The sequence below is a fragment of the Anastrepha obliqua genome, chromosome 2, assembly GCF_027943255.1.
Source record: "Anastrepha obliqua isolate idAnaObli1 chromosome 2, idAnaObli1_1.0, whole genome shotgun sequence".
Taxonomy (NCBI): domain Eukaryota; kingdom Metazoa; phylum Arthropoda; class Insecta; order Diptera; family Tephritidae; genus Anastrepha; species Anastrepha obliqua.
Genome location: NC_072893.1, coordinates 69,621,927 through 69,635,101, shown reverse-complemented (window position 1 = coordinate 69,635,101; position 13,175 = coordinate 69,621,927). Strand labels below are relative to the sequence as shown.

Here is a 13,175-nt window from a genome sequence, read left to right as displayed (position 1 = left end):
GGGCTTTTGGGCACGCTCCTCTTCCTATTTGTGGCATGCGTCTTTATGTTATTCCATAAAGGTGGCCTGCAATTTTAAGTCGACTACGAACAGCAAATGATTTTTATCAGAAGCTTTTCCATGGTAGAAATACACGGAAATTTGGAATTACCTGCCCGGGGGCGACCACTATTAGAAAAAACGTTTCCATTTTGTATTTGATACATAACATTACATATTTAAGCAAAATTTCTTAAACAATTTTTTTTTATTTGAGTTGGCCGCAGAACTTCGGCCGATTGGCTCAGGGAAAATCAATAGCATTTGTGAGGCACTGTATTGTGTTTCTTATAATAAATTAAATATTACACAAAACGTATATCTTCTATCTAAATAACTTATTTTCAAGTGAAGTTAATTCGAATTTTTTAAAAGAAGCCGACTAAATCCGAGGTATCCAAGTATATATATCACTTTTTGCGAGCTCAAAAATTTAAAAAGGTAATAAAAAGCAGAAATATTATTGGAATGCATATTTTTATTATAATATGGTAATTAATATCATAGAATTTTTTTGTTTTGTCCAATTTTCCAACTAGTCCATTTTTTGGAAGAAATGAGAACCGATGAAACTGTCAGTGTTCTATGAAGAATCGCAAACAAATATCTTTTTATTTCAAAGTGAGTTTCCACAATTTGGACAAGCAGTACCATTGCATACAAAACACAAACTTGCAAACTTACAGGTAATTTTTGGTTTTTTAAAATAACTTTACGGTGAAATTTAGATAAAAGGAACGAATAAAAAATTATTATTATTTCCTGTGGCTTTCCTTATAATAACAATTCTAAAATAAGTGAATAGCGCATATTATGAATACTCTCCCAAAATGAACCTAAAAATCAGTTGTCAAAGGTTGCTCAGCGTTCAGATTTATAAGGAGTGCATCTACTATAAAATCAAATGTATTATACTATATATTTGTGAGGAAATTTGAAAAAATATTCCCTTGAAACTATATTTAGTAAATAGTTTGTAAGCCCTCAATAGAAATTCATTCAATGCAACACTTTACAACACTCGCGGCGAATTTTCATTCTATTGTACGCAGTTGTACGCAGTGAATGCAACCCTTTTTAAACGTCATAAAATGTTTGACAGCGGTATTAAAAAGACGTGTTTTTATTAATATTCCTGTAATTTTTACTAATAAATTTAAGTTTGTGCAAATAGAGTAATAATCTGGTTAAACTTGTACACAAATAACTTACAAACATGTTATATCTGGAGGATTACCTTGAAAGTAAGTGTCGGTGCATTATTCCAAGTAATAATTTTTGGGTGCTCCGCTGATCAACTAAGCAGGTTTTGAGGTTACGAACGCTCGATTGGACATTTGTTTATTTTGAAGTGATGTGTTTATATTTTGTTTTGATTTTTTTCTTGCATCAGTAGTTGCAGTTAGCAATAAAACAAATGAAAATCATTTCCTCTTTAATTTTATCGCCCCAACAGTGATCGAGCACTTGCCGCAGGAGCTAAGGGACCGTTTTACAGAGATGCGTGAACTGGACTTGACTGTGCAAAGTAAAAATTTCCACTTTTTATTTTGCTTGCACGTATATCTAGCTTTGATGTGCAAACTTTGTTACAGATAGTATGGATTCTTTGGAGAAAAAAACACGAACATTTTTTCAACAATGTAAACGTGGAGAATTACAAAATGAGACTGCGGACTTAGATTTCCAAAACCTTCGTAAAGAGTACTACAAAGTGCTGGAAGATGCCGACGAAAAAGTAAACATTGCCACACAAATTCATGAGTTGGTCGAGCGTTATTTGCGCCGATTGGACAGCGAACTCTTCAAATTCAAATGTGAATTGGAAGCAGATAACAACGGTATTACAGAAATATTAGAAAAACGTTCGTTAGAGTTAGATGGTGGCTCAAGTGCAGCCACGGCATTGATGAATGTAATCGGTGTTACCCAAAAAGAAAATCGATATTATGGCTCAATAAGTGCAGTAACGGCTACGAATAGTCATAGCATGCTAGGCGTGCCAGGTGGTACTATGGGCGGTTTGTCACTCCCGGCAACACCAACAGCAACAACAAAAGATAATCGCTATCGTACTCCGAAGCCAGAGAAACGTCGAGACAGCACTTCAAATTTATCCGGCATATCAGAGAAACGTACGAACTTGGGCAATAATTTGACACCTAATCCTTCGGTAGCAGTGGTGCGTCCTATAACACCAGTCATAGGTACACATTCCGTGCTGAATTCGGCGACCACTGCAGTTAATTCAGCTGGTAATACTGCAGCTGTTGCTTACAATTTGCAACAACTAGGCGGATCCGCTTCGAATGCAATTGCTGCAGCGGCTAGTCAAGCCATAGTTGCAACACAACAAATGCCACAGGGACGTCGCACCGCGAGTCTTAAAGCCAGTTATGAGGCTATACATGGCGCTAGTGGTGGACCGCCTGAGTTTTGGATAAGCCGAGACATTGCAAATGCAGCGACAGCTGCTGCACAAACTACGCTTCAGACCACAAACGTTGAGAAAAAACAAAAAAAGTATATAAATGAGTATTTTTGGTGCTTAAAATTTTGGATTAAAATATTATGTATTTTTTAGAAAAATAAATACCAACAGTATTACTCATGCCAACAGTGTCGGTAGCGGTAGCGCACCGTCGTCGGCAATTTCGCTGGCTTCTTCGTCGTCATCAGTGAGTGTGGACTCGGTGGATATGTTGCCATCCTCATCTAATTTATCTGCTATGGGAAATCTTGGCATTACGTCTATTGGACTTACAACTATTGGAGGTAGTGCGGCATCGACTTCCACCGCCGCAGCCAATCGTGTCACTTCGGCTACGTCTTCAATCAATCAATCAAGTACTCTTGCGCCGACTTCAAATATTACCGTCAATGAAAATGGGTTGGTGGTGGAGCAAACACCAGAGGGAGAATGGTCATATGATCCAAACGAACCACGTTACTGTACTTGTAATCAAGTCTCATATGGTGATATGGTCGCTTGCGACAATGATGCGTGTCCTTATGAATGGTTTCATTATCCATGTGTGGGTATTACCCAACCGCCTAAAGGCAAGTGGTATTGTCCTAAATGTACAGCGTCTATGCGTCGGCGCGGGAATAGGAAAATATAGTAATATTGAAAGAGGCGCGCTTATTTAAAACATTTATAAAATTTCATTATTTTTAACAAATTTAATAGTTTTAAAAATGTATAACTCGTATTAAATGGGCGCGCTTTGAAACAAACTCTTCAAGTTACGAATAATTCCGAGGAAATCATATCCTGATTGATAAAAGCCAATAAACTTATAAATAAACAACGCACATACCTATAGCGCTCTTATTTTAAATATTGGTGTTGAGCGGTTAGATTACCAGCTGCCGTCCCACGACGGTCTGTATTTCTGTTCTTGATATGAAGGCAGTTAAAAATTGAATTGGCTTACATATAATTTATTTGTTATCATGAGTTTGCATGAACAGTCGGTTCTACGTTACGGGAAACACCAGGATTTATATCTGACCAAGAACTGTTACTCTAGCAGCATTTCCCGCAATGTACGGTGAATGCTTATGATGTTACAACAATCACAACAACAAAGTAAAAACCTTGCATATTTGTTAGAAGAAAATAAAAGTTTATAAACTGTGCGGGGGTCCTTAGTGTGCATTCAAAATAAGTAAATTATTCAAATTTTGTTTCTTTAGGCGCTCAAATGTTCAGGCCTCATGAATTCTAACGTTGTAAGGAAAGCAGTTAAATATACGGGGAAAATATCATCTGATTAAATAGAATTTTCAACAATGTGGTGATAACACTTACAGCTGGTAGACGTTTTTCTAGAAAAATATGCCAGTGATGGCACACAACCCTACCAAAGAGACCTGCAACTGACATGCTGACGGGAGCGTGTCATTATTCTGTATTACAAAATTCTGGGTGACAAAATTCTGTAAATTGCAAAAAAATTCTGCTTTTTTTAAATTCTGCTTTTTAAAATTCTGCTTTCTAAAATTCTGCTTTTTCAAAATTCTGCATGTTTAATGCGAAAAATTCTGCTTTATTCAAACTTTGTGATTTTCGTCATACAAGAAGAGAGTCAAAGTTCTCATCTCCAGGTAATATTTGATTGCAAACATATGTACATACCAATGTATAACTGTTATCAACTATAATTAATGTAGGTATGTACATATGTACGAGGGGATTCTGCTGTGTCCGTGGCGCCGCAATCTTATGGCGAATTCTTATAGAACTCGACAAAAGAAAACGAAATGAAAGAGTAAAATTTTTTGATATCTCGCTTAGTTTTCGAGATATTGAATAAAAAAAAGGCTGGAAGGTCTCAATGGTTTGAACGCGGAAAGGAGTTCTATGCAAAAATACTGTGGATTGCGTAGCCGGAGTTGGACTGATGAGGGTTATTTTTTTGAAGCGCGGCCGAAGGCCGCCCACGCGAAAAGAAGTTCTACGCAAAAATACTGTGGATTCTATCGAAACTGAAGAAAAAATTATTATTATTATTTTTTATTTAATATCTCGAATAATAATAAAAAATAATAATAATAATAAATTAAATAATTACATTACCTCTTTAACATTGTTAACATTATATTTTAATACAGAATTTTGTAATACAGAATTTAGAAAGCAGAATTTTAGAAAGCAGAATTTTAAAAAAGCAGAATTTTGTTTTTAGAATTGTGGACATACAGAATTTCGACACCAACCCACATGCTGACATCTCACGTTTACTGCACAATTTTTCATAGCTCTGATCAATTACCTCTCCAGTTCCACTTAGGAAAGACGAATGCTTGCATTGGTAGAGCATAAATAGTTATCCTAAAGGCGAACTTGTAAACCGACCTTAAAAATTCGTCATAAACAAAATCCAATCCATGAAGGTATAAAAAAATTGAAAAAAAAAACTATTTGAAAATTTATGTTTTATTGAATTTTTAAGTATTTGTTTTATAAATGAAACTGGATCATGCACTTTGGAATTGGGTTTGAAATGATTTTAGAGAAATCTTGGGCATCTTAAGGGAATTATAGATAATTAGTTACTGGATTTGCAAATATGTTTACTCCCTTTTATTTTACTTCTATTTACAGGAATCATTAATAAATAAGTTGTGTGTACATCTTAATCAAAATAGCAATGTTCACTGAGAAATTTCACAGCTTATGTTAAACATATATATACATATGTATGCCTAATTAGTCTTCATTACTGAATGTGTTCGATACATACATTTCCGTACTGATTGGAAAATTTCTAATTATATTGCCCTAGACCAAATAAATGTAAACCCTTGGCCTAGTCATTATGTTTCACCTGCGATGTATAAACGTCATAGCCCAGACTAATGACATTATCATAGAATACGCGATATCGTGTGGGTAGCCAATAGAAGTTAATAAATTGTGCGGGTGGCCAAACCATCCATTCGGCAGCATATAATTTCCACGCTTTTTCTTTCATCTCCTGCCATGTCTCTTCAATCGATTTGTCTTCCAATGCGCCCATCGTCATGAAGAATGCGGATATGTAGAGTGGTGAGCAAATGAATTGATCCAACACAATTTTTTTCATAACAATGCCAATCGTGCGACCTGGCATTCGGTGATCGAGGAACTTGTACCAAAAATGGCAGATGGCACCAACACCCATACCGGAAATGCCCATGTTAGTGGTCCGTCGTTTGTCCCATTCATTCAAATCGCCACTATACATTTCGTAATGTTGTTCCAATAGATCACCGACGGTACTAAGGCCCAGCGAAATGCCCACATTGGTTACAAGTAGAAATTTGTTACTAAAAGCGCGTTTGTGTAATTCACGTAAGAGTACTACTGATTTCAATGCAGCGGCCCGTATAGCCAAGACCGAAGTTGGCGCCATTTAAAAAGAGGGAAATGTTGTTTGGGTTGTTTTAATTTAGTTGCAAAATCTGTAAATAAACAATTGTGAATAACCTTCATTGGCATTTTATTTTTATGTAGAATGTTGTGTAACTTCAGTGCTTTTTATTTTTTTAAGCTGAGATATATTCCCTGTTGATTTACTTTTTATAAAGAGTTTCCGAAACGTTTAGGGCGCAGCGCACTTGCGCCCTAAAATGCTGAGCAGGACACCTGATGGCTCCTAGAAATCACTTCGCACGGCCACTGGCGGTCAAAAGTACGAAAGAACAAAACGTCAAAATGCAGCGCATGTAAATTGCTTGGCCTGGCTACAAGGCGTGTTTCTTATCTTTTTACAGCTGTTGACAGCAGATTGGTGAAGAGCGAGGTGGATTTATTAAATTCGCCTTGGGTGAAGAGTATAATTTTACGTAGAAACCAGAGAACGCAGAGAGCGTTAATGTTTGTTCTCTGCATTGATAAAAAAAGTTTTTAAATGCAAAATAGAATTATGAACCATATTCTTAACCCACCATACAACACTAGCATTTCGTCAATGCTGAATAATTTATAATGGTTAAATGTAAATTAATAATTGGTGTTCATGTATTCAATAAAGTTGCAAAGTAGAGGAAAGTGAGAGAGCGAAATAACGTTTAATTTTGAGGGAAAGTTGCAAGTTTTACTGGATACATTTTTACCAGTAAGAATTTGCACATAAGAAAAGCAGCTGATCGAAAAGTAAAAATAAAAAATCTGCGAATTGAGACAAAGCTCTAAATTTTAATAAAAAAGGCTTTTTAAAATGGAGAATATAAGTAAATATATATTGGATAAAATTTACAAAGTTTATTTGAAGTCATATATTAAATGATATAGAGGCATGTATTTCTGACCCATAGCCTCCCGTCTCCGTTGCTGCAGTTACGAAATACAAATCTGAAGCACTGAATGTATTTTTTTTGTTATTGACTAATTTTGCAATTTATTATATATTCATACATGCATAGACGGCACCAACTAAAATGTGAAGAACGCTATGAATGCAACAACAACACAATTACTGTTGTTGTTGTTTTAACAGCATAGGTAGCCCTGTCTGTGTAGGCATATCATCGGTCGTCTTCGTCTAGCTCATCTAGGGGTAGGCCCAGGAAACATGCTGTTTCGACAGGTTGGGTCCAGAGGGAGAGGGGGGTTAGATGAGTCGGTTTGAGGGGGTATGTGAAGAAGTGGTTAGTGTCGTGCGGGGAACCTTCACATGCCGGACATGTGTTTGGTATGTCGGGGTCGATTCTGGATATGTAGGAGTTTAACCTGCTACAGTATCCAGAACGTAATTGTGCCAGTGTTACACGAGTCTCACGGGGAAGCCGGAGCTCTCTTGGAATGTTCTTCATCTGACAGCGATAATGAAATGGAACAAAAATATTGTGGACAAAATAAAACCATGTGATGTTTAGCTTGTTATTTTGCATTTTGTGCTTGTTGTTTTATTTTTATTTAATACGAATTAGCTCAATTGAAAAAAAGTTTACTTTTTGTGATTTTTCCTGCCAACAATTTAATCAGCTTTTCGTAAAACTTGCAAATTGTTACGGGCTTAGCATCTATGCACTTTTTCAATATTTGTATTTTTTTTTTTTTATGTAAAACTTTCATAATTATTACATGAACAAATTTATGACGACACAATAATTATTTAGTAATAGATAGGGTTAAGGGTAAGGGCCGTTGAGCCATCAGTGAGTTAAAGGGAATAACATGCTTTTTTGGAGCGTGCCGTAATTGACTCTCTGATGGAAGCCTGAGCTATCACCTCCACGCGGTAACGGCTGGAAACGTCTGTGTATTTGTTGGTTGACGTAGTTTGTTATTTTGTTAACAAATGCTTTAATCGATAAATACGCAGACGGCTAAGATAGACAGACTCCTAATCCAAGGCGGAACAGCATATGCCGAGGGATGCGTGGCTAAGAGGATGCTTAGTCGTGAATATGCGAACTCCGGATACCTGGTGACCTCCGGTTTTAATTAAATGCCTTCCCGCGGTACAAGGGCTCTGCCGTGGGTGACCTCCCTTCCCTAACACTCGTGGGAATCACATGGACACAAAACAAGAAAAAACAAAAACCAAACACGACGAATCTGCTGCTGGGCTGAATAACCCTCTTTCGGCTGCGCGCAGCGTTGTTGGACATGCGCCTAGTCAACCTTCAACAGCATCTACTTTGGCAGGTGCTGCTGATAAGAAAATCCCCGCATCAACATCCACACAGTCTAATGAGACCGACCTAGCAAATAAAACAGCTGACTTCTGTTGTTCTTTCAATAAAGCTTAGGTAGATAGGTAGGTAAAATGGTAAGAGGTCTACAGGTACACCATAGATGACTTATTGTCAGTGATGGTACATGTAGGGAAAATTCCCTACATGTAGGGATTTTTGTCGAAAAATTTGGGTGTAGGGAAAAGAAGGACAGATTTTTTTGAATTCTGTAAATGTAGGGAATTTTCAAGAAGGACAGAAACAATTTTAAAATAACGGGGTAAAATTAAAAAAGTTCATTTAAAATAAAAATCCGCAGTAAGATTTCATGCCAGACTTCTTTTCCTTATGGCTGCATACTTTTAAAAGCGTTAATACGGCAGCATTGCCTTTTTTTACTTTGTTAACGCTAGCACGATTTTTTCTTTGCGCGAAAATTGTTAGTTGTCGCACGTTTTCTGGTGCTTTTCATTTTTGAAGTAAGTTTGCAATTATTTTAGTTTTAGCTTTTTTTATATAATATTTAAAATGCATATATTTTACAGAAATGAGCTCTTCGACTCACTCTTCGGAGGAACACCAGGAAAAACAATGCAAGTATCGGAAACAAAAGTTCAATAATAAGTGGCTTGACGACGAAATTTTAGTGGATAGTTTGAAGCTGTGGCTAACGATCCATTCAAATGCAAATGCACTGCGTGCGACAAAGTTTTGAGCTGTGGCAAAAAATACTAAGGCAATTAAAAAGACATCTAAAATAAACAGCTTTTTTTAGAAAAGGCGAGTAAACCAAATGGCTCCAGAAATTTCGAAATTTCGCTGAGCATAATGTTGCGCTGCATCAGCATAATAAAAAATGAATTGGCAAAAGAAGAAAAAGACAATTTAGTTAAAAAATTAAAAGTAAACAAATTTTCCATAATGATCTAAGAGAGCACAGACATCGCACTCAATAAGCATATGTGTCTCATGGTGAGATTTTTCGACGAGGAAAGCGAGCGGCTTGTGGTTAAGCTGATGGATCTAATTCCAATAAGAACTGATTGCACTGCAGAAGCTCTGTACGGAATTTTTAAAAAGTCTTAAGCAAACAATTCAATTTTGACGTTGCAATTGCCTCATTATAGTGTAAACACAGGAGAAAAAAATGTAGGGAATGTCGTAGGAAAAATTTGTTGTAAGCGTGGGGAAAAGTAGGGAATTTTTTTGGGCTCTGTAGGGATTTTTCAAAAAACCATTTACCATCACTGCTTATTGTCTATGAGGCACACTTCAGTAGCACTTACGTGCCAATAAAGCTTAGATGCGTGAACAAATTTGAATTTCACAACATGGATATCTCGAAAAATATAAAATTCGCCGATATCTGTTCGATGCTCGACAAAGTGAAGAATGCTAAAAATCAAGCTTCAAAAGAAAAGATATTACGTCGCTATTATGAGTCGTTTCTAAAGTTTCGACAAATATTCCGCAAAGAACAAGGGATCCCTGTGGATAGTCCTGAGGTAATAGGCGCTAAAGTTTTGATATATTGTGCCATTTTTCTTAATTGAGTAACTCTTTTTGTAGGATGGCAGCTCCAGTTTTTTCTGCGTGCTCAGATGTCTGATTCCGCGGGAAGACATGTCACGAAAGGCATATGGATTGCAAATAACAACGCTCGGTAGCGTGTACAGTGACGTACTACAGCTTTCGAAGGATTGTATGTGTTTCCTTGGAGATTTAACTATGCTTTAATATAAAAAATCTAATAAATGTGGAAATAATTTGAAATGAATCATTCTAGCCAACGATGTGCAGCGTTTACAAGCGCGTGCCTATAATGGATCACAAGGGGACTATGCAGATATCGTATATGCAGTGCTGATGCCTCGTTGCAGGCACGAACCAAGTGAACTCTCTCTGTACGAAGTGCATCAGATGTTAGATTCTATTGCTGAAGACGATCGACAAGGTGAGTTCGAGCCATAAGAGGGTAATTTAGTAGCATCGTGAACAAAGTCACATATATAGATATATATGCTTTCATCCATGCGATTCCACTTAACTATATCTATTATCCCCATAGATACAAAAAAGGTACTAACCCGATTAACTGAAATAGCCTCGGCTCAAGAGCAAATGTGGTTCATACGCCTACTGCTGAAGAACATGCACCTCGGGATTGGCGCACAACGTATTTTCGCGCTCATGCATGCACAAGCTAGAGATTTGCATAGACGTTGCTCAAATTTGAAGCGCGTGTGTTGTCTGCTGGCGGATAATAAAATAGATAGTGTATACATAAAAGCAGAAGTCGTACCTGGCGATTCGAAAATAAATGTCGCCAGCGGCACCTTTAATATAAATAAAATTGTAGAACCCTTTCAACACATACAGGGAATGTTGTGTGAAAAGTTTCATGGTAGTATTGACAAATTAATGGCTGATGACGTGCTTTACTTAGAGACAAAAATGGATGGTGAACGTTTTCAACTGCATTATGCAAATGGGCGTTTCAAATATATATCCCGCAACGGAATTGATTACACCCAATGCTTCGGTGAAGACTATAAGAGTGGTAGGTTCACGCCTCTACTTCAGTCGCTCTTACCTAGCGAAATGCAGTCCATAATACTCGATGGCGAAATGATGGTATACGATATGCAGCTAAAATGCTTTCGTGACAAAGGCGAGAATACAGACGTTAAGCATTTGGATAACAAATTGAATTGGCGACCTTGTTTTGTGGTATTCGATGTGCTCTACTTTAATGGCAATAGTATGTTGGAAATGCCATACGCACAACGCTGCCAGAAGGTCGTCGAGCTTATTAGAGTACAGCAGCCAGGAATATTGCAAATCATGCGGCCAACTAAGTTAACAACGGTGGAGCAGTTTCGGCAGCTCTTTCAGCAAGCATTGGATGAAAAACAGGAGGGAGTCGTGCTGAAGAAGCAAAACTCTATCTACCGCCCAAAAATACGCAATGGAAGTGGCTGGTATAAAATAAAAGCCGATGTAAGTTTGTGATATAAATTTTTTTTTTTTTGTGTTAATACAATATGTTATACTTTTATTCTATTTCAGTACATTACTGGATTGACAACTGAGTTCGATTTACTTGTAATTGGTGGTTTCTACAATCGAACGCGTACATTTATTAAGTCTTTTTTGCTAGGTGTGCTCAAATACATCTCGGACACACAATTTGCCGTTTACAGCGTCGGTAAGGTTGACAATACAACCAGGGAGAGAAAGCGGCTGAATGACGCTCTCAAACCGCATTGGCAAGATAGGCAAATGGAACCACCACCCGATTGGTATAATTATAAACAGTCCCGTGCTGAAGGCAGACCTGATGTGTGGATTGAGCCAAACAAATCTGTAATATTGCAAATCAGAGCAACTGATTTGGCACCTTCTGCAGCCTTTGCTCTTCCTAAATCGTTGCATTTCCCGCGCATAGAATGGTGGCGTAACGACAAAATGTGGAATGAGTGTCTTTCGCTGCACGATTACATGGAAATGTTTCAGGTTTGATTGTCTTATAGAATTTCGAGGAGCTTCCCTGTCAAAAGTAAAGCATGATTCAGTGCCATATATGAAATTACACCCAACTAAAGCGACAGCGACGCTCCTTATACTGCGTTCCCACGACAGTCGGTTCTACGTAACCGGAACGACCCGGATTTATATCCGGCCAAGGACTGTCACTTCAGCAGCATTCCTCGTATAAGCACGGGGAATGTTTATGCTGCTACAACAACAACAACAACATACTATTATTTTTCTTACTACTGATCATTTTACTTTTTAGGGTGAAAGGGGTCTCAAAAAGATACATAAGCGCGGCGTTGAATTGGGAGATTTAACGGCACCACAAAAGATACGTAAATTAACTGACGCAGAGCGTCGTAAATTGGGCCGCCAGTCCTATGAGCGCCGTTTTAATGAAGCTGAGGTAATAAATAGACAGCAAATATTATGAGATTACTAAAAATTTGTCTCTTGTAGATTGAAGTATCTTCAAAGCTATTCGAAGGGTACTCGTTTTGCATACTGAGTGCAAGTTTAAAGAACGGCTATATGCCGGAGACACTAAAAGCGATGGTGGTCCGTAATGGCGGTGAAATAGTAGAATATCCCATACAAGACTCCAATTGTTTATCAGTTGCGGGTGATAGAACCTTTCGTGTCAAGCTTTTGTGTAAATCGCGGCGTTACAATATTGCAAAATTGGAGTGGTTGGTAGACACATGCAAACGACAGGAAATGCAATTAACTCCCACAGATATGGTTTGTGTAACGAACGAGTTAGAAACTGAATTTTCGCAAATATTCGATAAATATGGCGACCCATATACGGAATGTACAGATGTTGAGCAATTGATGAAAGTCTTGGATGGTATTACAGACGAAGATGTAAGTAATTTGTCCAAATTGATCTCTCTAAGTGTGTAAATGTTTAGTATATGGAGGATGACGTTTATTTTCAGCTTGCAGTCGTGGAGCCTTCAGCCGCAGATGCAGCTGAACTTGAAATGATTTTATATGATGAAAACACGGATTTCTTTAGCAATTGCAATGCTACATTCTACAGCATAGATCAGTATACGCAGCTAGCAAAAGTGATTTACCAGTATTTAGGAGGCCGGTGCTATGATGTCCCAAATGATGTTAACATTCAAAGTATTAATTACGTTTTCATCAACGCAAATTTAATTGATAAAGTTAAATTGAAAGCGTGGATCTTAAAACGTTTTAAGAATCATTCAGGAAATTTGCATGTTGTAAATATTGCTTGGATAATACATTCGCAGCGCGCTAAAAGGAAGCTGGATGCATTCGAATATATGTGCAATTATTTTTAGGTTTAAATTAAATGTGATTATTTGTGGGATTTATATAAAAATGTTTAGATGTATATAGGTATCTTAATCTTTGTTACTACTAATATTTAACTCAAATATATTTTATAAGTAAGA

General features: G+C 37.2%; 3 protein-coding genes across 3 annotated transcripts; 2 read left to right on the top strand and 1 right to left on the bottom strand.

Moving 5' to 3' along the window:
* The first annotated feature begins 1,144 nt into the window (after nt 1-1,144).
* LOC129239209 (inhibitor of growth protein 3) lies at nt 1,145-3,364 on the top strand. Its single transcript, XM_054874558.1, has 4 exons — nt 1,145-1,283; nt 1,496-1,567; nt 1,635-2,562; nt 2,624-3,364. Exons 1-4 carry the CDS (start codon nt 1,256-1,258, stop codon nt 3,159-3,161), a joined length of 1,566 nt encoding a protein of 521 aa, XP_054730533.1. The 5' UTR covers nt 1,145-1,255; the 3' UTR covers nt 3,162-3,364.
* A 1,599-nt stretch (nt 3,365-4,963) lies between these two features.
* Nucleotides 4,964-6,237, bottom strand: LOC129239313 (mpv17-like protein 2). The gene is made up of 2 exons (XM_054874733.1): nt 6,104-6,237; nt 4,964-5,988 (listed from the first exon to the last, which is right to left on the bottom strand). Exon 2 carries the CDS (start codon nt 5,937-5,939, stop codon nt 5,355-5,357), a length of 585 nt encoding a protein of 194 aa, XP_054730708.1. The 5' UTR covers nt 5,940-5,988; nt 6,104-6,237; the 3' UTR covers nt 4,964-5,354.
* Nucleotides 6,238-9,454: 3,217 nt separating this feature from the next.
* LOC129238778 (DNA ligase 4-like) lies at nt 9,455-13,175 on the top strand. Its single transcript, XM_054873954.1, has 8 exons — nt 9,455-9,713; nt 9,778-9,910; nt 9,995-10,162; nt 10,277-11,208; nt 11,278-11,724; nt 12,008-12,151; nt 12,205-12,612; nt 12,687-13,175. The coding sequence occupies exons 1-8, from the start codon at nt 9,540-9,542 to the stop codon at nt 13,059-13,061; spliced, it is 2,781 nt and encodes a 926-aa protein (XP_054729929.1). The 5' UTR covers nt 9,455-9,539; the 3' UTR covers nt 13,062-13,175.

Bases quoted from the DNA above. Each gene is read 5' to 3' on its own strand.
- LOC129238778 (XM_054873954.1), top strand. From the start codon at position 9,540: ATGGATATCTCGAAAAATATAAAATTCGCCGATATCTGTTCGATGCTC. The intron at 9,714-9,777 runs GTAATAGGCGCT...CTCTTTTTGTAG, and splicing joins TCCCTGTGGATAGTCCTGAG to GATGGCAGCTCCAGTTTTTT. The intron at 12,613-12,686 runs GTAAGTAATTTG...GTTTATTTTCAG, and splicing joins ATGGTATTACAGACGAAGAT to CTTGCAGTCGTGGAGCCTTC.
- LOC129239313 (XM_054874733.1), bottom strand. From the start codon at position 5,939: ATGGCGCCAACTTCGGTCTTGGCTATACGGGCCGCTGCATTGAAATCA.
- LOC129239209 (XM_054874558.1), top strand. From the start codon at position 1,256: ATGTTATATCTGGAGGATTACCTTGAAA. The intron at 1,568-1,634 runs GTAAAAATTTCC...ACTTTGTTACAG, and splicing joins ACTGGACTTGACTGTGCAAA to ATAGTATGGATTCTTTGGAG. The intron at 2,563-2,623 runs GTATATAAATGA...TGTATTTTTTAG, and splicing joins GTTGAGAAAAAACAAAAAAA to AAAAATAAATACCAACAGTA.